This window comes from Bacidia gigantensis, assembly GCF_019456465.1.
Source record: "Bacidia gigantensis strain McMullin 20006 chromosome Unknown contig_255, whole genome shotgun sequence".
NCBI classification, from domain to species: Eukaryota; Fungi; Ascomycota; class Lecanoromycetes; order Lecanorales; family Ramalinaceae; genus Bacidia; species Bacidia gigantensis.
In genome coordinates this window covers 882,766-907,173 of record NW_025408605.1, presented here as the reverse complement: position 1 = coordinate 907,173, position 24,408 = coordinate 882,766, and the positions used below count along the sequence as shown (strand labels likewise).

The following is a 24,408-nucleotide window of genomic DNA, read 5'->3' as shown; positions in this document are numbered from 1 at the left end:
TCAAGTGATTCCTCTTCTTGAAAGCTCGCAACGGGAAGGAGCGAAGAATCATCAGGTTAGGCTAAAGTGTTGGCAACGATCGTCAAGACGAGCACGACGTTCACCACCTATTTGGGAAACGATTTCGAGTGCATTCCCAATGATGAGGTACGACGCATTCCGCATCATGCATAGGGAACGGTTTTCAGATCAAGGCTCAGGCTCATCAAACCTTCAAATCATGGGTTTTTTCGCAAAACCGCTCTGAGTCCGATCACCATCTTGTGGTGCCGTGTCCACAGAAATCAATGACGAATCCAAGATGTATGCACACATTCCGCAAGCAGGATGGGGCAACTACGATGAGAGCGTTGTCTCGAAAGTTTCATGGCGAGCATCATTGATGTCCTATGCACGGTCAAGGTTGTAAGGAGGAATGGAAGGTTGAGGTACTTAGAGTATTCGATGTTTTACATCTTGCCTTATTCACCTGTCAAGTCATACGAGAAGTGCTTACTATCTTGATATGCTAGAACGGAACTGATAGAAGCCTTGAACATGTGGTATATTCTTCTTGGAGTCGAGCCGACGCCCACGCCCACGCCCCTTTTTCCAACGCTAGTGCTCAAACATAGCCAAAAGGGCTTAAGACTAGGGCTGTACGATAGGGAAAATCATCCAATCAACAGCCAGTCAGATAGAATTGGTCAGCCACCGGCCTGTCATCCCACATGGCAATGAAATAAAAATGTAATAATGGGACAACGATTCCTCGTCTGGATGAGCCGGAATCAATTCTTGTACCTAGTCTTTGAGCCCAATGCACCTCCAGTGCTCTCAATCCAAGCCTCTTGTTTAGTCCTACGTTACCAATCCCCAATCCTCCTCTCCCTACACCTATTATGTCATTCTCCAATCTGGTCTCTGACATTGCTTACCGCGACTCTCCTCGTCCTAAGAACCCCGTTCGCTCCGCCACTGAATCGTCCGCCCGTTCATACACCAGCACAGCAGCGACCAGTGTCAGCATATCTGGCGACATCTCAAGCCAATTGCATGGCGGCTACAGCCACCCATTGGCTCGCTCGTGGCAAGCTGAACGACAACTGACAAAAGTGCGCTACACACCCACATCGCGCCCAAGCCTTTCTAATCTTCCAATAGTCCATGCTCATATATCCTCTATTCATAACTGACCACCCCAACGAAGAAAGTCTCATCCCCTCGCTGCCGAATCAATCTCGCCGCGGTCTCAACCGTATTCGCCCTTACCTTGATACCCTAGTGCAGAAAGGCCTGAAGTCCGTCATCCTTTTTGGTGTACCCACTGCTTCCGGCTCAAAAGACGCTCTTGGCACATCAGCGGATGATCCAAAGGGGCCCGTCATCCAAGCCATCCGATTATTACGGCAACACTACCCACAACTCTTTATCGTCGCTGACGTATGCTTATGTGAATACACAAGCCATGGGCACTGCGGTATACTACGCGAGGACGGCTCCTTGAACAATCAGCTCTCCGTGGATCGCATCAGTGATGTAGCGATGGCGTACGCAGAGGCGGGCGCGCACTGCGTCGCTCCCTCAGACATGAACGACGGACGTGTACGGGCGATCAAGTTGAAGCTGATTGAAGCTGGGATCGCGCATAGAGTTGTGCTAATGTCATACTCTGCTAAGTTCTCCGGGTGCTTATATGGTCCATTTAGGGATGCCGCTGGCTCGGCTCCGAGTTTTGGGGACAGGAAATGCTATCAGTTGCCACCTGGAGGCAGAGGGCTGGCCAGGAGGGCGATCACGAGGGATATTCAGGAGGGTGCGGATATCATAATGGTAAAGCCGGCGAGTTCTTATCTGGACATCATCAGTGACGCAAAGGATCTGGGGAAGGACATGCCGGTCGCAGCCTATCAGGTCAGTGGCGAGTTCGCTATGATTCACGCTGGGGCGAAGGCTGGAGTGTTTGATCTGAAGTCTATGGCGTTTGAGAGTACGGAAGGAATACTAAGGGCTGGAGCAACGATTGTTGTGAGCTATTTCACGCCAGATTTCCTAGATTGGCTGGAGCATTAAAAGTGCTAATTTGGTTTGCATTGTATGGATCTAAAATAGATGTCGGATGATAGACGAAGCGCAGCAAAAGCGCGAAAATATGTATGTATACTATTCTCATTGGAGGCGACATTTCTACTATCGCTCGCCCTGCTTAAAGTAATTGTCCGTCGTTCGAGGCTGTCTACTTAATCAATGATCAAGCGTCATGCATACAAGTATATCCCGAAAGCACCAGTCAGTTTCAGACTTTTGAAAAGCCTTACACTAATTCATCAGGTCTTCAGCTACCAAATTCAGCAGCGCCAATGTTTTTAGAGGATTCTCAAGGACTGTCTCCCAACTCTGTTAAGTTCAGTTCTAGGGTGCCGAATGTAAAATCAGGACATCTCAAGTCCTGCCTGGAGCGTTTCGAGGTAGATGTCGGCATATTATGTCCTCGAATTGACTGGCACATTGGTGAGAGTCCCTTTCCCCCCTGTCATCTATTCGTAGCTAGGTATCACATTTATATGCCTAAATGGAGAATGTCAATGCTAGTCTCTAAAGTGTCAGATCCTTTCAAAAATGTCATTGATAAGTTAAGAAACAAAGAAACATGCACGAAAATCTCCAGCATTTGCTTTCTCCGCCAGCAAAGCGCTTGATACATGACAAGTGAACAAAAACTGCCCCGACCGATAAACCGTCGCTTCATTGACTCTATTTTCTGTACCAAAGACGGGAAATCCTGGTGTGTCTCATCTTTTTCTGCAGCTGAAATATCCCATACATCAATGCCTCGCTTGTTGGCGGGCAACCCGGCACATATACATCCACAGGAACAATCCGGTCACATCCTCTGGTGACCGAATAACTGTAATGATAATATCCTCCACCATTCGCGCAGCTGCCCATACTTATGACCCATCGAGGATCCGGCATCTGGTCGTAGACCTGCCGTAAAGCGGGGGCCATCTTATTCGTTAACGTACCCGCGACGATCATTACGTCTGATTGCCTAGGTGATGCACGGAAGATTATACCGAGTCTATCTTGGTCGTAGCGAGGTGTTGAAAGGTGCATCATTTCCACGGCGCAGCAGGCGAGGCCAAAAGTCATCGGCCAGAGAGAGCCTTGACGCGCCCAGTTGGCTATTTGATCCATTGTCGTTCTATTCAAGGGGGCGTTGTCAGTGAAACGCTTGGTAATCAAATGGGTAAGTTGATAGACCGTACAGGGCATATTGCATTACCCCTTCTTTCTTCTCTTGACTTGGTAATGGCACTTCTCGCCGCGGCTTGCCGGTGACGCTGAGTGGCGGTCCTTGCGCATTCTGTGACGGTGTGACTTCTGTAGATGTGGCTTGTGATTTGGAGGATGAGGAGGATATGAATGCTGATGGACCAGCACGGAGAGGAAGGAGTGCAGATGAGGGTTTTGCTGTCAAGATATTGGTTAGTCCTTAATGGCAAGGGCTGGAAGGAGGTACGCACCTCGCAAAGCCAATGCTGCTGTAGATCTTGTCGAAGAAAGCATGATGATCTGTAGTCGAAGGTATGGATTGGAGGAGTGTAGTCCGTGGTGGGATCAAGAGTTATGAACTGTTGTGGCGCATAAAGTCGGGATGTTCGATGAGGTATTCTGACTTCCTTCCAGCTAGTCCGTTTTTGTCCTGGCTTATCGGAAGTGTTCTCATTGGCCACAGGCAAATCTTCCTGGCAGTATCACGTTCCCGATTCTTTCGATGATACGATGTTCATCTATTGCGTTTCTTGACGAATGATCCTCAGCAGCCGTAGTAGAATACATAAACCAATGTGCCCTACACCAGATCGTTGAGGTCATACAAGTCTAGGATCAGAATGCATGGGTAATTGGTGGACTAGCTCATGGAGCATTGCTTGCTATCACAAATTGAGACTTGCATGTACAGGCGGTCGCTGTCGTAGCTTTTGACACCTTGCGCTTTTATCACAACGCCGTTGTTACGATCTACAGTCGGACCTTAATTCAGCCTTCGCCCTCTGTCTCTTCTAAGCCCTTAAGTGCCTCTTCAGCTTCTTTCGGGGATGTGATTCCCCAGACTCCGCCTCCTCTGATGTGGTCGGCACCTTTCATACCCACTTCTTTACCAACAAGGTTTCTTCCGACCTTGCCAGGTCCAAGCCCGATCCACCTCCGAACGCCTTGTTCTTGATCCAGATATCGGATGCTGTCCCACCACCTGACCGTTTCCACACATTGCCGGGACAGGAGCGCGCGAAGACTCGCTGCACTTCCGAACGGTCGAGCACTGACATTACTAATTACTGGAAAGGCGCCTGGGAATGTCACATCCATCCTTTGAAGCGCTTCTTCCATGAATCTCGCCGCCGGAGCCATGATGGGTGAATGAAAGGGCGAATCTGTTGCCAGTCTGACATGTCTTGGATCGTGTCCTCCGAACTGTCTGAGTTGCACTAGCAGTGCGTTGATTTTGCCGATGTTCCCACTGAGAACGATCTGATTTTTGCTGTTTACGTTTCCCACCAGCACCTGATCGATTGGTGCTGTGTTGCTGGTAAGATCATATTCTCCACCTTCCGAAGCTGCATAGCCCAGGAACTCGTTGATTGCATCCATAAGACTCCCGAGTCTATTTGGCTCGCATACCAACGCAACCATGCCGTACTCTGCACCGTCAGATTCCTTGCTTGCTTCTACACTGCATCGTGCCATTTGCTCTGCTCGTTTTCGCAGTAACTTCACAGCATCCGCGTATTGGAGGTGTTGTGCAGCAACAAGGGCAGCAAATTCCCCCAGCGAGTGCCCTAAGCACACGTCCACCTTTTCAGACGTTTTGAAGCCGTATTCTTGCTCGAGCACACGAAGAATCATAACACTAGTGCCCATGATGGCGGGTTGTGCATTTGGCGTGGCGATGAGAGTAGAGTTGGGTCCTTCAGCTATGAGCTTTGAAAGAGAAAAGCCCATATGTGTGTCCAGCTCATCGAGAAATGGGCGACACGTTTGGGGGAATGCTTCTACCCAAGGAGCTGCCATGCCCACACGTTGCACTCCTTGACCTGCGTGTCTTGAGTGCCCATTTGGCATGATGTAGGATGGAAATAAATCTGACCTGGAAAAAACAACGCGGTTTTGGGCTTTCTCGCTGACGTTGTGGAAGCGTATCTTACTGAACTGCATTTCGGGCGGGACGTACTCCCACGACGGATAGGTGGACGATGGTCATAAGTCCTAGGTCCTGGAGGACGTGATTTGGTAGCCGTGCGGCTGCCCCGCCGAAGACCACTCGCCAGTATCGCCATAGTGATAGAGACCAGCTCGCTTTGGAAGCAGAAGCTGGTCATGCGCGACTACAATCATGATTGAAGTACAGGTGCTATGAGTCGAAATGAAGTGTTGGGTTGCCAGTTGATCGCGTGGTTACCGCGCCGAATTAGTCAGCGATCTGTGGCTTTGCATGTAGATCTACCGGTACTTCAAAAAAATACTCCCTTCGCAGACACATTTCCACTACATGACTTATTTCATATCGAGGCTATTTGCCTGTTGGAGGTCTTAACTTTGGTACACAACCTTGCGGCTCGATTCGGTCGATTGCAACATGTTGCGAGCATGGGCAATAGCTCAAGTTCACACAAGATCTCCGCACAGGATCGGTACTTGTTGCACTCGCTATTTAGAAATTCGGCAGCTCGCTAACGCAGATTTCACTCAGGGCTATCCTTGATATGAAAACCCAGCGTGACAAATTACGACAATACCAAAAACGAATCAATACTATCACTCAGCGAGAGACTGATATTGCGCGCTCCTGCCTAGAAAGAGGCGATAAAGAGAAAGCATTGCTAGCACTGCGGCGAAAGAAGTTCCAGCAATCTCTTCTAGCTAAAGCGGATTCGCAACTTGCTACTCTAGAGCAATTAACCGCCAACGTGGAGTTTGCGCTCGTGCAGAAAGATGTCTTATTCGGCCTTCAGCAGGGCACCAGTGCGCTGAAACAAATACATTCAGATATGGGCGGCATTGAGAATGTTGATAAGCTGATGGGCGAAAATGAAGAGGCAATTGGATACCAGAAGCGGATCAGTGAGATGCTGGAGGGCAGACTAAGTACAGAAGAGGAGGAGGATGTGGAAGAGGAATTGGTTCGCTTGGAGGCCGGGGTGCTGATGCCCGATACTGAGGGGGTGCTGGAGGAGGTGATTACCACTCCAGCAGAATTGCCAAACGCTCCGAGAAACGAGCCTATTTTCAAGGAAGAGTTGAAAGACAAGGCCCGCAGACAGGCGATGATCAGAGAGCGAAGGGTTGCTGAAGCGTTGGAGCCGATGGCAGCATAGCATGGTGCATGGTTTCACGAAAGCATAGCGAAGGCGTTTTGGGATGTGGAATGATAGTTTGAAAGACTAGATCCTCCATATATTTAGTAGCGCTTGTCATAGCATCGCGCCTTCTATTCTTACACACTGATCTTCGTGTTACGGCTCACGTCCCCTGCCGACTTGCTCCCTTCTCCCCAAGTCCAGCAATGACTTCATGATCTTTAGGATTTGCTGCTTTCTCGTACAGCACCTCAAATGGCTCTCTATTAAGCTTTGTGAATTCACCTTTGAAGCCAACCCAGTAAAGCCTGCTCTCATCAGCACCATGATTGTTCTCGATGAACAGGCTCAAGTTGTAGACGTTGCTAAAGGACGTCCTCTTGACTGGCAGCTCTTGCACTTCGTTTGTTCGCGAAATGTGAAGCATCTGTGTTGGAGGAAGATCAGAAGCAGTCGAAAAATCGAGATCATCGTGGTTGTGATATAGCTTCAGCGTCTGCGGGCAAGAAGAAGAGTCTGAGGCGCGTATGAGGACGGAGTGAAGTTTGAGGACGCCAGCGAACCTACAATGTCCGTCAACTCCTCTTCTCGAGTAGAGTTGGTTGGGGGGACTCGTACGGTACAAAAAGGATCAGCTGCTCGTCAGCATCACTGACAAGCTCGGGCGCTGGCTCAAGTCGCTGCTGAAATGTCTTCTCCACTACCCTTCTGCCCGCGTCCGTCTCGCTTTCATTCAGACATCGGACATTGTCGAATTCAATCTGCTTGTAAATCGAGCTCTGAAGAGCTGGTTCGATTTCATCGCTATGATCATGGCTATGGCCATGGTCATGGTCGCCATTACCGCCGTGGCCGTGGTGGTTGTGGTGTGCGTGTGACATTTTGTGCTAAGTGGGGTGAAAAGTAGGCGGAGACCCGCAAAACGTCTTGTTTCTACAGAAAGGACCGTCACATTCCCTCTCGCACGGTTCGCAGCTATGGTCTTTTACTTCACTTCTTCCGTCTCGGATCCTTCGAGCACACTTTATGTTGGCAAAGACAAATTCGAGAGTGTGACCGCTCATCCCAAGCTTCTCCGTGGTTCCACCTAGCTGATTCTTGTAGACGAGGAGTTGATCAAATTTGGTTGGGACTGCGATGTCTGGTGACCGCGCTTATCAAGATTCTGTCTGTCTGTCTCCTGCTTACAATGTCTATATAGGGTATGCTCTTTCTCACAGTGCTGCAACCAGGGCACCTTGCTGAACCAAATGCAGTTCCACGCCGACAATCTTTCCTCAGCGCACATATACCTCCGCTTACAAGCCGGACAAGACTGGGAAACTATTTCAAAGGACCTGATAGAGGACTGTGCACAGTTGACAAAAGCAAACTCGATTGAAGGTACTCCCTGCTCATTTCCTCCTCTCTTCGTTCGGTCGTACCAAACGTTCACACTCGATCAAAAAGGCAACAAGAAAGAAAACATAACCATAATATATACTCCCTGGTCCAACCTCAAGAAGGATGGTGGTATGGCCACCGGGCAAGTCGGCTTCCACGATAGTCGCAAAACGAAACGTATCCTCGTCCCGGTTCGCATCAACGCCATCATCAATAGATTGGAGAAAACGAAAAAGGTTGGTGAGGCGGAGGAATTGCCTGCTGCTAAAGACGCCTACTTGAAAGAGCAGAGGAGAATGAAGAGGAAGGACGCCGAAGGAAAGAGGAAGGAGGAGGAGAGAGAGTTAGAGGAGAAGCGGAGGGAGAAGGAGGAGAGGGAACGGGCCTGGGAAGAGCTGAGGGCTGGCGGGGAAGGGAGGAGCAACGAGGAGGGGTTTGATGAGGACGATTTTATGTGATAGGAGAATATTTGTGCGCTTACCATGTATAGTGCATGGTAATTAAGGCGAAGGTCGATAAAAAGTTCCCAGGAGCTGATTGATTAGGTTTATCTGCTACCAATAGTCGTATTTGAGTATAGTATGGCAATGATAGAAGCGAATCTTGCCCTCTATCTCACCCTATGATTGCGTCTTTCTGAGCTGTCAATTACTGCTCAGGCTAAGAAATGTCGCCTTTGTTGCTATGCCGTTATGCCCCAAGATTGTCATTGATGACAAAATGTAGCTGTACAGTCCCAAATATACGTCTCCTCATTAGCTCTATTATTTTCCATTCCAGATCTAAGTCGCAGATTCACCAGGGCAAACCGTGACCAGTTTTCGAAACCAGCCGGCTAGCCTACTCTATTTGACAGTCATGCCAATAGTGCCAGTGTTGTTGTGCATGTTCCATTGTGGCTTCAGGCTGTCCATGAGGTCGCCTCTGGTACCGACGACTTCCTTTGGTATGCGGCTGACTCGATATGCCCCAGTGCGGACAGCGTGTTGTGTTCTAGCTGACATTGCGCTCCTATTGCTACGTATTGAGCCAGCATCAGAAGCTGTATCAGAATTTTTGAATCGAGGAGGAGGAGCAAAATCTAGAGCGGTAAATGTGCCAGATTTGCGGAGCAGATGTCTGAGAAACGTTAGCATGCATGTCGACAATAATATGAACATCAGACTTGCGGGCTAGGCATGACGGCGAGATCGTCATAAGATCTGGCCAGTGGAGTGTGTGGGCGTATTGAAGGTGAATACGGCCGCAAGCCCCCTAAAGGACTGTCCGGTGCGCCAGCTCTTTGACCGCGACTTGCTGAAGGAGGAGCGAAATCGATTGATAGGGCGATGTCATCCTCTTTCAGAAGATGTGGTGTTGGGATGACGCGAAGGGATTTAGGAGGGGGAGCTTCTTCTTCGGTGGGCCACGCCCAGGAGGACCGAAACGCCCAGAGGCAGAAGAGTATGCCCGGGGTCCAGGTGGCATGAGACGGGAGCTGCCTGACATGGTGGCGGCATGACGACGACCGCCGACTCTAGGGGGTGGAGTCATTGCACGTCGACCATAAGGTTCGGCATACGGCATTGAATGGGCAGTGACATACTGTCCAGATGATGGATCGAAGATCGCACCGTCACCGAGATAATTCTCGTCATAGTCTTCGTAGTACTCAGCACCTGTAGGCGCTGGCTTCGAATCGTCAAAGTATTCTTTGTAAAAAGACCTGATCCTATTGGCCCGCTGTTCTGGATTGTCGGTGGGATCTTCTGGGGGCAGCGGACGAACTCCCACAGACAGTCTCCGAACATCATAGCCAAAGTCATTTTCATCGACACCCAACGAATATTCGTCGATAGGTGGCATATACTCCTGACTTGACCCGCGATTGTTCGGATGCTGATCCTGGTGAGATAAGTGAGGTGATGCCGGCGTAATCTTGAATGTATCTCCGTAATCACTAGAACTCTCGTGAGAGTTTTGTTCTATGGATGCATGATGCGAGGATTGCAGGGATTGATGTCTAGATGGTCTTGTAGAGTTGGAGGACGTGTTCGTGGCTGGTGGCGGCGATTTTCGGGTATCAAGAAAGGTCGAAGTCGGGGTAGCAGGTGTCTCCCTTGGGGTCAGGTATTCACTCTTTTCCGTCTCGGGACTCTTCACGTCTGCCGAAGGGTCTCGGCTATGAATGAAGGCACCCAGATAATTATTGCTTTTCCGTAAATGCTCGTTTGGCTGGTAAGAGTCTCTGCTGTCTGCAAAGCCGGCGGTCGGCGCTAATCCGCCAGTTGGAGGAATTGTGGGATTTGTAGCTAGTGGCTTCCGAGGCATTTCTTGCGCAGCATCGGGTGTCTTGATCTCTGGTACAGGCACGCGGTTCATAGGTGGCACTGATCTTGACATGCGCTGAGCATTGCCAAGCAGATCCTGCTTCATGTCATCTCGACCGGCACGATGCAGAGAACTCGAGCCAGCTTGGCTTGAAGAGTCATCGGCGGCACGCCTGGTTTTCTGCGAGTGAAGTGAAGCGTTGTCGCCCGGGACATATGTGGTTGCGGGGCGATATCGATCGTCTTGGCTGTGTATCGTTCGTGACATCGAATGCAAAGACTCGCGAGACCCATGAAGCCCAGGTGGCATCAGATACGGGCTACCAACATCCATATCCATTGATAAGCCTCTGTCCTTTCGCGCACCTTTCTCTAAAGCGAGCCCATCGACATCCGCACCAGACTTGCCTCTCTTTTGACTTTTACCACGCTTCTTGGTTCCGGTATTAGCAGCCGGGTCCCATCCAAAATCCAGCGACTTGTGAGGATCGTTGGCATCTTCTTGACGCAGTTTCCTCACATGCCTCCGGTGGAGATAGACAAATATGATAACAGCCAGGAGTATGGGTATACTGAGTCTTGTTTAGTGGATGGTTAGGCGAAATGACGGAAGAAAACTTACATGACTCCGAGAGCGACAGGTATTGAAATGTTGACTCCTTGGTGACCCTTTGAACTTGAGGTGCTGCTGCTGCTGGTGTCACTGCTACTGCTGCCACTGGTGTCGCTGCTGCTGGTGTCACTACTACTGCTGCTGCTGCTGCCGTCGGAAGTTGAGCTGTCGGAGCTGTCTGAGGGACTGCCAGAGACACCCGGTGGTGTGCGTATGAACAAAGATTTCGCCTGCGCCAGTGGGTTGTCAATGATCTGCCTCAGGTGTACTGGCTGAACATTGAGTGCAGGCGGTGTGTTTTCGCTGAATAGTGGGTGCCCGTGATGGCGATGATGTTGGTGGTGTCGGGCCATTGTAAGGTTGCTTTCATATGCCAATTAATTTAATATCCCAAGCTTCGCTTCTATTATGATACGTCAATGCATCCTGTTTTGATTTTTTTGTGTCTGAGCTGATTGCTACTGTCGGAGGACAAAGATGCGACGATTAAGCACTCAGCGTATAAGGTACTAGCCTCTGTGCGATGGACCTTCAAGGAATGACTCTGGTGAGAAATAGAGAATGACTGAATTAAATTAAAGGAATGGACGGCCAGTACAGTGGCCGGTGAAGGATGTTGAAGAACAAGAAGCTGGTGTAGTAGTCTTCGTGCACACAGAGGCTTCAGGGGAAGGAAATTGGCCCAACTACTGAATCTAAAGCTGCAGCGCTAACGTCTTATCTGCGCCTCCCTGCCAATTCCCTCATTATCCATCCACGTTGTCCTAGAAACGTGAGAGCAGCCTACAGAACGCCTTGGGTGCGCTTCTACGCCATGCATGAGTCTACTGAGAAGTCTACATTCCGTCTCCGTCTCCGTCTCCGTCTCCTTGATGGTCGCTGTTGATGAGCCAAGATGCAGAAACTGCGCCTCTAAGGCCCGCCGCTGTTCGCGCTAAAATCCAGGTACCCGTGCAAGCCGTGCCGGGAGTGGGAGTGGCAATGGGAGCTGAGAGTGGGTCCCTTCATCAGTTCATGTACTCATCCAGAATTCCTCCCACAACTCTCAACCACCTTTTTGAAAACAAGGACTTCGGTTACTGATGAGGTCTGAAAATGAATCTTTCCTTCTGTTTTTCAGGTGTTGGCATTTGCTTTGCACGCTACGTTGTCGCGAGGTGGTCGACGACCGCTTGCTGGAAGCATGGCTTTGCGGTGACCGTTCATCGTTAATGATTCTCTGATCTCTTTCCCCTGTCTGTTGAATTTCACGTTGATGAAATGGCCTGCTACGGTAGTGGTACTCAGACTTGTCCAAGTCAACAGGTAGAATAGCTTTCGAAACGTGGATGACAGCCTCCTCAATTGTCTTCCTTGAAGCTGTCGCTTCGAAATAGAGAAGCTATTGACAGGAACCAGACAGAATGCGCCAATTCAGAAAGACTTCATGCCCTGGTGTCCTGGTAGTGTTCCTGGAGACAACCTTTCCTGTTCTGCGTCATCTACCTGCCAGCCCCAACCCCAGCGCACGCGATTTAGCGATTCAGCGATTCTTGAAATCCTTGTGATATCCTCGTCTGCTATGTAAAGTCCGAACTGCGTTATGCTCAAACTATCATCGGTGCGTCTTTGTGTAGTCAAGGTTGACGCTCGAGAGACCATAATGAATATATACGCCAATTGGGAGATTCACAGCATAGTCCTAAACAGGAAGTGCAGCAACCATCGATCCATAGCATATGAATCACCGGCTACCTAGTGCTGCTGTTTGGGTACAACATAAATCTCTCACCGATCTAATCTCACAGTTGTCGGAAGGTCGGTCAAGTAGTATGAGTGACTTTCTTCATCACACTCTGGTAAGTGCTTTGCCCGATGAAATTTTGTCTCCTCGAAGGCATGTAGGCTAATCGAGACGATGATTTTGCTGTTGGAGAGCGTGTAGAAATGCGCAGCAATTCGCAAACAAGTCCATCCGTTTCCTCAGGCCGCAACGGTCATTTGTGAGTGTCGTTCTTTGAGAGAGTACAAGCCGCGAAAATGCAAGCGATCACGAGGATTAGTCATGCAAAACCGCACGCTAATGCCTTTAGCGTTATGAAGTCACAAACGCGATAGAGCCTTTTAGATCATCTACACTTGAGCTAGTATCAGGTCCCTCCGCAGCTGCATGTTCAACTTGCGGGCGTCATTTATGTATGTGCAAATGGATTAAGGTCGTACGCGTTAGTCTCCTTTGATTGCTTTCGTAAATGTTCACTTTGCCCCTCGGACTGAGTGACAACCTTCACAGCCTGCGATTCTGCGGCCCAGGTCAAGCCAACGTAGCCTCTCGCGCTCTCTCACCTTCTCACTCTTACAGACTGTCGTAATCTGATATCCTAAATCAAAATGTCTCTCTCGGTTGAAGAACTTGATCAGACGGTGAAAACCTTTTTCGAAGGTCGAGGCGATATTGTACGTTCAAGAGTGAAAATAACTTGACTTGTCTAACACATCGTCCAGCAAAAACAGGCACAAAATACTTTGAACCAGGTATGAAAATGATACATCACTCATGAATATGGTACTAAAGTTCTGGTAGTTCAAAGAAAACCCCGATGCATGGCTGCTGGTTGACAAGATCCTACAAGAGGCGTCCTACCCACAAACAAAATGTATGGAACATAATAAGAAGCAGATCCTATTAGGATGACAACTGACGGGATCAGATATTGGCCTGCAGGTGCTCGACAATGTCATCATGACAAAATGGAAGATATTGCCAAGGGAGCAATGCCAGGGTACGCGTCCAGCAATGACTGGCCCGTGGTTCACCTACTGATTCAGGAGCAGGCATACGAAACTTCGTGGTAGACTTTATCATTCAAAACTCCAACTCTGAAGAGAGCCTCAAGTCGCAGAAAGCACTGCTCAACAAATTGAACCTCGTCCTTGTGTCTATATTGAAGCAAGAGTGGCCCCACAATTGGCCCACATTCATCAACGAAATTATTTCGTCTTGCCACACAAGCCTTTCAATCTGCGAGAACAACATGTCCATCTTGAGACTACTTTCTGAGGAAGTCTTTGACTATTCGGCAGAGAATATGACCTCAACTAAGACGAAGAACCTCAAAACAACCATGTGCGCCGAGTTCTCGCAAATTTTTCAGCTCTGCTCCGAGGTCCTGAACAGCGCCAACCAGACAAGTCTCATCAAAGCTACATTGGAGACACTCCTACGCTTCCTGAGTTGGATACCACTGGGGTTCATCTTCGAGACACCAATTATTGACACTTTGAGGGGAAGATTTCTAGAAGCTCCTGAATTTCGAAACGTCGCTCTTAAGTGCTTGACTGAGATAGGGAGCTTGCAAGTAGGACCGACACCGGCGTATGACCAGAAACTTATCCAAATGTACACGGAGACCATGACAACTGTTTCAAAAATAATCCCTCTCTCAGTCAGTCTGAGAGACACGTACGAGAAAAGCAATGCTCGAGATCAGGAGTTCGTTCAAAATCTTGCAATCTTCCTCTGCCAATTCTTCTCAGTCCATCTGACTGTAAGCTCCGCGTATTGTTCTCATGCTTCCTGGCTGACACTCGTAGCTTATTGAAAATCTTCCCAACCAAGACTTCCTCATACAGCCTCATTTTTATCTGATACGGATATCACAGATTGAGGACCGGGAGATATTCAAAATCTGTTTAGAGTACTGGACAAAGCTCGTGCAGGAACTGTACGAAGAGATGCAACAACTACCAATCACCGATATCAATCCACTTATCAGCTTGACAACGAGCGGTCTTTCCAATAGCGGAGCGCCTCATCCAAGCGTTCTTGCAAATTATCCTTTACGTAAACACAAATACACTGAAGTACTCTCGCACTTACGGACAGTCATGATCGAAAAGATGGTCCGACCAGAAGAGGTACTAATTGTAGAAAATGAGGAAGGAGAAATTGTCCGAGAGTTCGTCAAGGAGAGCGACACTATCCAGCTGTACAAGACAAGCAGAGAGTGTCTTGTCTACCTCACACATCTTGATGTCGTGGACACCGAGCAGATCATGGCTGACAAGCTTTCCAAACAAGTCGACGGTACTGAGTGGTCCTGGGCTAATTGCAACACGCTCTGCTGGGCCATAGGGTCAATTTCTGGCGCCATGAATGAAGAAACTGAGAAACGCTTCCTTGTTACTGTCATTAAAGACCTTCTGGGACTGACGGAAATGAAACGCGGCAAGGACAACAAGGCCGTGGTAGCTAGTAACATCATGTATATCGTGGGCCAGTATCCCCGTTTCTTGAAGGCACACTGGAAATTCTTGAAGACCGTCGTCAACAAGCTCTTTGAGTTCATGCATGAGACACATGAAGGTAGGTCGTCGCGATCTTTCTTAAACGTGACTTCTAAGATCATATAGGTGTGCAAGACATGGCCTGCGACACGTTCATCAAGATCGCCAGTAAATGCAAGCGGCATTTTGTAGCTCTACAAGCTGGAGAGTCTGAACCATTCATTGAAGAGATCGTGCGCACATTACGAAAGATCACGGTCGATTTGAGCCCACAACAAGTGCACACTTTCTACGAAGCTTGTGGTCACATGATCAGTGCCCAGGGCCAGAAGAGCCAACAGGAGCGCCTGATTTCAGAGCTGATGTCCTATCCCAACACAGCAGTATGCCCTTTCCTTGAACGTGCTTTCGTGCGTCTACTAAAGCTTTCATTCAGTGGGATTCCATCATCCAACAAGCCAATAACGATCCAGTGATTCTGCAAGATTCAGATACTATTAAGGTTGTTGGTAACATCATGAAGACTAATGTCGCAGCCTGCACTTCCGTTGGAAGCTACTTTTATCCGCAAATCGGGCGAATATACCACGACATGCTCTCAATGTATCGCGCCACAAGTCAAATGATATCGGACAGCGTCGTTCGTGAAGGTATACTCATCTCAATTTGACGCCATCCGCAAGTGATGCTGACTTTTTGAAGGTTCCATAGCAACAAAGATGCCGAGAGTCCGCGGCCTGCGAACGATCAAGAAAGAGATCTTGAAATTGATCCAAATCTACGTTGAAAAGGCGGACGATACCGAAATGGTCAATGCCAATATTGTTCCCCCGCTTCTAGATGCTGTTCTTGTGGACTACAACCGGAACGTAGCGGATGCTCGAGATGCTGAGGTCTTGGATGTTATGACTACTATCATAACGAAACTCAATGTACGTTGGACTCGAAATACCTCGAAATACTCGGTCAGGTGTTAATCCAGTTTGCCAAAATCGAAGCTGACATACTGCAGGGTCTGATGACTGACAAAGTTCCAACCATTATGGAAAACGTTTTCGAATGCACTCTCGAAATGATCAACAAAGACTTCTCCGAATATCCACAGCACCGAGTCGAGTTTTTCAAATTGTTGAAAGCCATCAACTTGTATTGCTTTCCTGCTCTTCTCAAGCTTGACGGCCGACAATTCAAATTCGTCATCGACTCATGTATGTGGGCAAGCAAACATGACAATAGAGAAGTGGAAAACACCGGTTTGAATATGTGCATTGAATTAATGGACAACATGGCTGAGCAAGCTGACTCTCAAACTTCGAACATCTTCTTTCAACAATTCTTCGTCAACATCCTCCAGGACGTCTTTTTTGTCCTCACAGATTCAGATCACAAAGCCGGTTTCAAATCACAAACCTTGCTGCTTTCGAGGATGTTTTGGTTCGTCGAGAACGGGCGAATTAGTGAGCCAGTCTACACGCCAGAGCAGGCACCTTCCGGGACTGGTAACAAGCAATTTTTGACGGAATTCATCCGCAACCTCCTGCAATCTGCTTTCCCTAACCTTCAGGCAGGGCAAATATCTAATTTTATAGATGGCCTTTTCGCGCTGAACGGTGATCTTGGAAGGTTCAAGTTGAATATTCGCGATTTCTTGGTACAGCTGAAGGAGTTTTCGGGTGACAATACGGAACTTTACGCTGAGGACCGTGAGGCTGCCCAGACTGCTGCCAAGGAAGCAGAGCGTGAGAAAGCTAGTAAAGTGGGTGGTTTACTGAAACCATCAGAAATTGATCAAGATGACGAATTATGACTCGCTGAGGAATTAAGAGCGGAATATGTGACACATCCTGGCGATACAAGCCAGGACTTCAAGAGGAGACAACCTGAGCTGCGTCTAGGAGTTGACGGCCTCGATGGTTGGGGCTTGTACGAGCTGTGATAAACCTGATCGTGCGATGGAGGAAATGCTCGTCCGGACAATTTCTGCATTGCAGTGACATTTACTCGAGAACGAAGAGGACGGCACGCCGTGAGGATCTTGAGAAGAGATAGACGTGGTGTAAACGTATCGACGATACCACGCAGGGTGCAGTAACTTAAGGAACAGCCCAAGGCATAGCGTTTGAGATGTGACCGATATTTCATGTTAAAGGCTTACTTCCAATCCACTGCTATCTTCGCAACCGCAGAGGCAACTACCCCAAAGCGAACAACCCGATTCGTCCATCCGACATACGCTATCTTCCACAAAAGCCTACTCATGAACCGTCAACGGCTGCACCGCTTCCTTGAATACTACCCTCATCCTCTTCAAGAACACCCCAAGATCTCTGCTAGCATTTAGCCCCTCCAAACATTCTTCAACTCTCGAGTCCTCCACCTTTGGCCTATACTCTACGATTGCATACTCTCGCTTTTCCATGTCCAAGTCGAACCAAGCCTCTCGCGCCCATTCTCGCTCATCCAAATTCACAAACACAAATCTCAACCTATCATCTTTCACACCTTCAATCCGCATGCCCAAGTTTGATTCCCAAAAGTCCAGCTCAGGGAGATTGAGTCTTGCCTGCGCACTCAAATCTCGTGCATGCGCTGACTGCGCAGCTTGTCGAGCTGCGATCACAGTTTTGATTGTAGTGATTTGTGACTGTAGAGAGCTTCGATGAGAGGCTGCCTGCCTCTTTCCTCTGGGAAACATCTTCAATATCGTCTCCCAGCTCCGCCGTCTCCGTGTCTTGTTGCTGAAGGGTCTGATTATGCTGGCTCGTCTTTTGGGCGAGGATCTCCATTTCACGCGACTTCATCTTCTGATCCTCTTGTCAAGAAGTTAGTGTCCAGCCACATCCTGGCGCAGCTGCATCCGTATCGAAATCACATACCCTGTAGTTCTGCAACATTGATGCGGAACTGATTGCGTTCCTCGAGGACACGCTTCCTACCCTTTGCAATGAAATCATCGAATCTTTCCGTGAACTTTGCCATGCGGTCCCGGAGCTCTTCAAAGCCAAAGTTGATGGCGGGCAGGGAGTCAGCCATGGACGGGGCGTCTGTAGTAGCGAGGGGAGCGCGCATAGCTAGCGAAGGCTCGAACAGTGTAGCCATCGTGTCTTGTTGTCTTGGTGTGCTTATGGGCAGATTTTATGAGTTTCAGATGGCGCTGTGGGCTGTATATTGAGTGGAAATGATAAGGAGCTCCGGTGTTTGTTTACATGCAAGTCTTGGCTGACGCACGGCTCAACAAGCGCGCGGGAGCACTAAGTCGATATTAGCGGCAAAATCAAGTGTCAACATCCATCATGATTCATGTGTCGTGCGCCGGCTTGTGGTATTTGTGGTATTCGCATACTTCCTGTCCTTCTTGCAAAGTCCCTTCTCATCTGTTCGGGGTTCTGTCAACAGCATGTTTGGCTACCTGATGGTTGACACAAGTGACCGTCTTCTATGCAAGCCGAATGGTTGAAGCTCGCCCTACTGACCTAATATACGGTCATTTGGGCGACCCCACTTATGACACTCACAGTCAAGAATGGCATTTCCCGCGCCATATCTCGACCAGCCGGCATATAGAGCCCGTTGGTCCGTTACTTGATGTATTTGGACCATACACATTTCAGGATAAACGGTCGTATCAGTACGAAACCGAGCATCAGCGGCAGAAAAAGACTCTAAGCGATCGCTACTTAGACATCAATCCTGCGCCAAATGTGTTTAGCGACGCTGAAACGTCAAAGTCCTCTGAGGAGGAGAATTTGTCGTATGATTCAACGCAAGCAAGACTTCTTGCCCGAGCGTATGCGACCCGTCGTTCAAGCCAACGTCATCCTGACAAGCTCCCGATCATAGCGACTGCCGCAGGTGTGAGTGGTGAGCTTGTGAAGCTAACGTTGCTCCGTAAGGACCAATTAGGGTGGCAAGGCAACAGGACGTTTGGTATCAACCATTCCACAGCTAGAGGGGGAGAACATGGATGGTGGCGTCCAAGTCAAGGTACGATCCAACAGATATGTTCTTCAACGGGTGTCGCTGGAGAAGATGGCTTGTTCCTTGCTGTAAGGTATGGTGGCCTTGCATCAATTTTGCAGCCCTTGCTACAATCTCAGTCAATCGTTCCAAGTAGGTCTAGTGCACCACAATTTCGCTTGCCTTCATCTCGCCTTGACGCGCACGAAATCATACAGATTCCTCAAAATGGAGAAAGGAGAATACATTTTGCTGATATTTGCTTCAACCCCTGGGATGCTCAGCAAGTCGCTACAATTGACCAAGAAGGAAACTGGTCGATCTGGGACCTCGAAATGGTATCTAAGCGTAGGAATATCTGGTCTATCAATCGAGGTGCGAACAGTAGTCTTCGAATGGTGATAGGCGACTTCATCAGCCCAGATCAATGGGCGAAAGTCCTTTGGGTACATGACTTTCGGACGATTCTACTCGCTGGTAGGAGGGCATTGAGCTTCGTAGTGCTTCATAGAGAGATCAAAGCATTGCGGCTGCCAGACTTGGCCCTGGCAGAGTCGGATGATTGGATCCTAGATATTCAACGTGGTCCTCGAAATGCAAGTCAATTTTTCCTCGTGACTTCGACCCGACTTTTTTGGCTCAATGTGACTACGATCGATGAGGATGCAGCACGGCCCGAAGTCTGCGTAAATATTACCTGCTTGCTATCTTGGGTCCATTATCGAAGTCCGCAAGACTTATCTCTCCAGCTTCACCTCCCTATTTCAGATCCGTGTCAGGGTGGGAAGGGTATGAGCATAGGTTTCTAATTCCGCAATCGACTTTTGCTAAATTCTCCTAGAAGATACAATCGTCTTGCTTTACTCACAACTCACATGTTTAGCAACTGTATATACATTCGAGTTTGCTCCTGACTCTAGACGAGCAACATCTACTACGGATCCTTACATACTTTCATTGAAGTTTAGTGATCCCTTTCGGCATGAGTCGCCAATTACACAGATAATGTTACGACACTCGCTCTTCGGTATTGTCCTCAGACCGTCAAGTTTTCATGGTGTTGCTAGTAGCAGCTCTGTTCCTGGTTTTGGTTTGCAGTATTTCGAAGAAGGCTGGAAATTCTACCAACTATATGCGCTCTTCGCGAATCTTACTCTTTACGAGGGTATCTATGCACGGCCACCCTATCCTAGTCAGCTCGAATTGCATGAACCAAACGTAAGGACACGGGCGCAAGTCCTGAAGACCCCTGCCAAATTGCTTGACGATTTTATCGTCTCAGACGAAAATGCATATGAAGAGGACTTTGGGGTCACGACTGAGTTCCAAACGCGGCCCAGCCTTGCTACAATATCCCATGAACATCAGAGTGAAAGTTCAAGGACCCTAAATTTTGAATGGCTTATGAGCCTCATACTGGTCATCTCTCAAGGGCACGAGCCAGGTAAACTTGTGCCGACAATAGCAGATGGCGACGCATTCTCGACAATCAGAGCTGCCATCGAGAGCAGAGAAAGCTCAGACTTTGGCCGATTTGACACCTTGTAAGTGTTTCGCCCTCGACGTTGTACTCTCATTCGCGGAGCGCTAACGGTTTCGTCTAGATATGAACTCACAGATACAGATATGTCCGTTCGAGATATAGATGACGTGGAAGAAAAACTTTATGAGCTGCTAAAGGACACTAATTGCATGCTTGATGACTCTGTAGACAGTATGGAAAGCGCTCAGGATAACGTCGGTATCAATATCCCACAAATCCCATTATCAGTAGGTCTCGTGCAGCCACCACCACGCGAAAGTGGACTTCGAAGTATTTACAACGATTTGCTCCATAGCTTTCTTTCGCCTTTGCCGTCAACAGTTCCGGTGCAAGTTCGCGTCTCGCTAGAAAGACTCATCCGCAGTATCGCGTTACAATTATGTCTGGCGTCCTACCCAGCTAGGCCACGGCTTGCAACCTATCCGTCCGACGGACATAGGCAAGGATTGCATGACCAACCCCAGCAACGGCTGACTTTCGAGCTACCAGTACGCGGGAAAACATTCGCTTCTACCACCGTTGCCTCTCAAGACAGAATCAGAGCAGCCAAGCCTGCCAGTCCCTCGAAAAGTGCACCAGACAGCTCAGCAGAACCCTCGTCTCCTATGTACGATTCCGCTTCAGCCAAGACCTCAATGTCAGCCTCGACTGAACCATCTTACTCGTCGGTTGCCAAGACCGAGGACCCAACGAGCAAGTACCTTCGCTCGCTCACCAGCCTTGCCCCGCAGCCCGTTCTACCACTAGAACTCTCCTCCATTCTCGAGCACTGGACTTTGGGTGCAGACCCAGATAACTATGACTGGGTTGCGACCACACAAGCTCAGGCAAGAGATACGGAAGCTGAAGAAGTGGAAGCCAGTTCTTCGCAGAGGAGAAAGGCGAAGCGGAGGAAGCGAGCTAGGGAGAGTCAATTAGATTGGTCTTCCAGTCAACCGGTACCCGAGGTCTCTGTCTCGACTAGTAGGCCGGTATCCGCTAGTCAGCCGACGCAGATGATGGGTAGTAGTCAGCCTACTGGAATGCAAGAGAGTGGTATTCCTGCATTCACAATGAGCCAGCCAACAAGAGGTCCTGATGGTTCTAGGATTCAGAAAGTCAAACACTCGAAGCCGAAGAAGCCGGGGTTCAACTAAGTACGATCATAGGTCATCATTGAAGACTTTGGACATAAATACATCATCCACTGGAATAGTGGTTTTCACACAAGACTTCAAGAATCGTCATTTCGTATGTGTCGCTTCATTTTACAGGAAGTCATGATATACACATCATGCATACTTTACACTGGGTATATCCACATCCATGCAAGCAGATCAAAATGTCAAGAAAGTGCTATACGATCTCTAGGAGCACAATACTAGGTGCCACCGATGAATCTACCGATGCCCAAAGATCTCCATCCGATCCAGCGAGAGTTCAGTGCCCTCTTCCCCTTCTTCATCCTCGCCGTCATCATTATCTTCATCATCATCATCATCAACCATGTCATCATCTTCATCCTCCCCACTTTCCTCTTCTGTCTCCTCGTCGTCCAATGGCATGGCGTCATCGGGCCGTCGGGTTGGAGAGTGTGATAGTAAGTGTGGGCTCTCCCCTCCCCAAAAGTCGACGTCAGAATACTCATCATTCGAGTCCGACGACATCGAGTCATCGGGGTCGCCCGAACTAGAAGAGCGAGAATGAAACGTGAGCGAGAGAGGAGATGCAGGGTTGCTACCTCTTCTAGAAGTGGGTGATGGAAATGCTAAGGAGGTGGAGAACGGGCTGTTCAAATTGGGGAGGGAAGCTGTTGCACGCTGATGGAGGTAATGAAGGGGATGACGATGAAGAGTCAGTCTTTGGGAGGCTCGGGGGAGGGAAGGGTCAACCAGAGGCGTCAGCGGCGAAGGGGGGTCGGAGGTTGGGATCGATCAGTGCGGAGTGACAATTGAAGGGTGTTGTAGGATTCGCATCTGATGGCAATTCATCAGCATGTTTGTAGTCATTGGAGATGGAAAGAATGACATACACAGCGCATCGCAAACCCAACCAATGATACTGCACGGTGGTTTTTGACGTGCAATCGTTACAATATATTAGGGCTTTTGTGTCTCGGAACTCCTCCGGCATTGGCTGTGCTTCAATCGTCCTTCTCAAGGCAAGAAACTGACGCTCCATATTTGCTATCGAGCGGCTGCATATTGGGCAGCGATATGACGTCCTCATATGCTCGCTGTAGCACTTCCTATGAATACTATGACCACAAGGCATGAAGACAACCGCTTCTGGTGAGGTGAACATGTACTCGTTACAAATTGGACAATCGCAGTCAGTAGACCTTTCAACGCAGCGATGCCTGTCTTGTAGACCAACAGCCATGCATACATTGCATTTCTAGTTATAGTGAGCGCTGATGTAGAACCTTGGTAAATTGTGAAGGTGACCCACCTTGCAGTGGAAGAAGTCCTTGCCAATACCTTTTCCGACACGACAAATACCACAATCGTTGCAGTGATAGATGTCTTTCTCCACGTCATCATCCCATAGTTTGCAAACATCGCAGTAGTACCAGGAGGCGACTTGGTCGCAGAATATACAGGCGTTACTTGCAGGTTGGGCGCCCCAGCAGAACATGCAGAGCATCATCTTGGTCTCGCGTCTGTTAAGCATATGGTCCTCCACCTGGTCATGACAGAATCTGCAAGTATACCATCTATTGCAGGCAGAGCATTGCAGCTTGATATTTCGCTTATAGTGAGCACAGCCATAGGGCCTCTCTTCTTCCTCTGAGCTTGAAGGTTGTCTGTCGGCATTTGAGTCTTTGTTGCTTGCGGAACGTTTTTGCCAATAGGTGGGTTGCAGGGTCTCTGGTGTTAGGTTGAAGGGGTTCGAGCTGTCTCCTGCGGATGAAGATGATGTGGGCGGGGAGATAGTGGGACGAAGACTGGCCCACGACCTCGGTGACGTAGGTGTCAGGGGATGATCTGAGCTTTGAAGACTTGCGGGAGAATGCGCGCGAGCATGCAGGCTTTGGTGAGAAGTGTTGTGTTTCTCGGTCATGAGGCCGTACACTAGTCGCGCTTTGCTTTCACTAGAAGTGTCTGCCCGTTGGATCGCGAGTATTTGCCGCCGCATCTGGCTCATACCATCGTCCTCGGGTAAAGAACTGTCATTCAGGGGTGTTTCTCTGGCGTCTGATTCAGCGTCCCTTGTCCGAGCGGGGAGGGTCAACTCAGAGGAACCATCGACGGAACTTGGGTCGTGGACAGCGGCGATAGAAGATCCATTTCCAGGCCCGTAAATCTGAGGTACTGCCTGCTGTACTGTATATTGTCTTGCATGTACGGCAGGCTCAAGATTGCCCACCTCTACAAGCCTGAAAGAAGCGTCATCGACCAATGCCGCAGAGATCTCGTGCTCGAGATCGTCGACCACTTCAGCATTGCTTTCGAACGTCTGCTGATCACGCTCAGAGGAGCTCACGCCAATGCTTGCTCTTACTTGATCCGTCGCCGAGGACGCTGGGACCAGATCGGCGCCATCTTCAAAGCCCGAGTTGGCCCCAATGGAGGGTCTGGAGAAACGGCGCGCTTGCCGAACAACGGGATCGATGATGAATGAAGATAAATAATGGCTCATGGAGTACGTCGAGCAGTCGGTGTTCGACCTGGACTGGTCATAATAATACACAAGGTAATAGTTGGCGGGGAGGTTGGTCTGCTGTTGATTCAACTTCAAAGCGGGCAGGGCCGAACGCCGTCATCGCTCTGGAGAATTAAGGGACAGCCGCCTGCAGCGCTAAGCCCCTTTCGGCTACCGAAGGCTCCCAGGGGCCCCTTCCGGGGTATCCCGCCTATGCGACCGCCTATAGAGTATGAGCGCCTACCTCTGCCATGCTCGATCCGATCCTTTGTATTGTACCCCGGGCATGAGCAGGATCAAGTGATAGATACGCTCCCTGAGAAGTATGGTCGACATGAATTCGTATCTCGTCCTCGGGTGCTACAACAATTC

The 24,408-nt window shown here is 49.1% G+C and overlaps 11 protein-coding genes across 11 annotated transcripts; 5 read left to right on the top strand and 6 right to left on the bottom strand.

The window, feature by feature from the left end:
• Window positions 1–881: 881 nt before the first annotated feature.
• Window positions 882–2,052, top strand: HEM2 (Aminolevulinate dehydratase; the record flags this gene model as incomplete). Its single annotated transcript, XM_044815488.1, has 2 exons — window positions 882–1,094; window positions 1,144–2,052. 2 exons carry the CDS (start codon window positions 882–884, stop codon window positions 2,050–2,052), a joined length of 1,122 nt encoding a protein of 373 aa, XP_044667362.1.
• Window positions 2,053–3,221: 1,169 nt separating this feature from the next.
• KY384_006994 (uncharacterized protein) lies at window positions 3,222–5,199 on the bottom strand (the record flags this gene model as incomplete). Its single annotated transcript, XM_044815487.1, has 3 exons — window positions 3,222–3,724; window positions 4,134–5,086; window positions 5,132–5,199. The coding sequence occupies 3 exons, from the start codon at window positions 5,197–5,199 to the stop codon at window positions 3,222–3,224; spliced, it is 1,524 nt and encodes a 507-aa protein (XP_044667361.1).
• A 432-nt stretch (window positions 5,200–5,631) lies between these two features.
• KY384_006993 (uncharacterized protein) lies at window positions 5,632–6,359 on the top strand (the record flags this gene model as incomplete). Its single annotated transcript, XM_044815486.1, has 2 exons — window positions 5,632–5,675; window positions 5,735–6,359. The coding sequence occupies 2 exons, from the start codon at window positions 5,632–5,634 to the stop codon at window positions 6,357–6,359; spliced, it is 669 nt and encodes a 222-aa protein (XP_044667360.1).
• A 145-nt stretch (window positions 6,360–6,504) lies between these two features.
• On the bottom strand, window positions 6,505–7,222 carry KY384_006992 (uncharacterized protein; the record flags this gene model as incomplete). The annotated part of the gene is made up of 2 exons (XM_044815485.1): window positions 6,505–6,904; window positions 6,960–7,222. The coding sequence occupies 2 exons, from the start codon at window positions 7,220–7,222 to the stop codon at window positions 6,505–6,507; spliced, it is 663 nt and encodes a 220-aa protein (XP_044667359.1).
• A 96-nt stretch (window positions 7,223–7,318) lies between these two features.
• KY384_006991 (uncharacterized protein) lies at window positions 7,319–8,182 on the top strand (the record flags this gene model as incomplete). The annotated part of the gene is made up of 2 exons (XM_044815484.1): window positions 7,319–7,393; window positions 7,562–8,182. 2 exons carry the CDS (start codon window positions 7,319–7,321, stop codon window positions 8,180–8,182), a joined length of 696 nt encoding a protein of 231 aa, XP_044667358.1.
• A 387-nt stretch (window positions 8,183–8,569) lies between these two features.
• Window positions 8,570–10,999, bottom strand: KY384_006990 (uncharacterized protein; the record flags this gene model as incomplete). The annotated part of the gene is made up of 3 exons (XM_044815483.1): window positions 8,570–8,843; window positions 9,211–10,557; window positions 10,656–10,999. The coding sequence occupies 3 exons, from the start codon at window positions 10,997–10,999 to the stop codon at window positions 8,570–8,572; spliced, it is 1,965 nt and encodes a 654-aa protein (XP_044667357.1).
• Window positions 11,000–13,016: 2,017 nt separating this feature from the next.
• On the top strand, window positions 13,017–16,719 carry XPO1 (Exportin-1; the record flags this gene model as incomplete). Its single annotated transcript, XM_044815482.1, has 10 exons — window positions 13,017–13,082; window positions 13,131–13,160; window positions 13,210–13,282; window positions 13,337–13,408; window positions 13,461–14,173; window positions 14,220–14,991; window positions 15,039–15,295; window positions 15,349–15,562; window positions 15,615–15,844; window positions 15,925–16,719. The coding sequence occupies 10 exons, from the start codon at window positions 13,017–13,019 to the stop codon at window positions 16,717–16,719; spliced, it is 3,222 nt and encodes a 1,073-aa protein (XP_044667356.1).
• Window positions 16,720–17,163: 444 nt separating this feature from the next.
• Window positions 17,164–17,945, bottom strand: KY384_006988 (uncharacterized protein; the record flags this gene model as incomplete). Its single annotated transcript, XM_044815481.1, has 3 exons — window positions 17,164–17,505; window positions 17,558–17,724; window positions 17,789–17,945. 3 exons carry the CDS (start codon window positions 17,943–17,945, stop codon window positions 17,164–17,166), a joined length of 666 nt encoding a protein of 221 aa, XP_044667355.1.
• A 416-nt stretch (window positions 17,946–18,361) lies between these two features.
• KY384_006987 (uncharacterized protein) lies at window positions 18,362–21,548 on the top strand (the record flags this gene model as incomplete). Its single annotated transcript, XM_044815480.1, has 3 exons — window positions 18,362–19,555; window positions 19,773–20,413; window positions 20,474–21,548. 3 exons carry the CDS (start codon window positions 18,362–18,364, stop codon window positions 21,546–21,548), a joined length of 2,910 nt encoding a protein of 969 aa, XP_044667354.1.
• A 199-nt stretch (window positions 21,549–21,747) lies between these two features.
• On the bottom strand, window positions 21,748–22,058 carry KY384_006986 (uncharacterized protein; the record flags this gene model as incomplete). Its single annotated transcript, XM_044815479.1, has 2 exons — window positions 21,748–21,772; window positions 21,796–22,058. 2 exons carry the CDS (start codon window positions 22,056–22,058, stop codon window positions 21,748–21,750), a joined length of 288 nt encoding a protein of 95 aa, XP_044667353.1.
• Window positions 22,059–22,534: 476 nt separating this feature from the next.
• On the bottom strand, window positions 22,535–24,033 carry KY384_006985 (uncharacterized protein; the record flags this gene model as incomplete). Its single annotated transcript, XM_044815478.1, has 2 exons — window positions 22,535–22,627; window positions 22,843–24,033. The coding sequence occupies 2 exons, from the start codon at window positions 24,031–24,033 to the stop codon at window positions 22,535–22,537; spliced, it is 1,284 nt and encodes a 427-aa protein (XP_044667352.1).
• Between the last annotated feature and the right edge of the window lie 375 nt (window positions 24,034–24,408).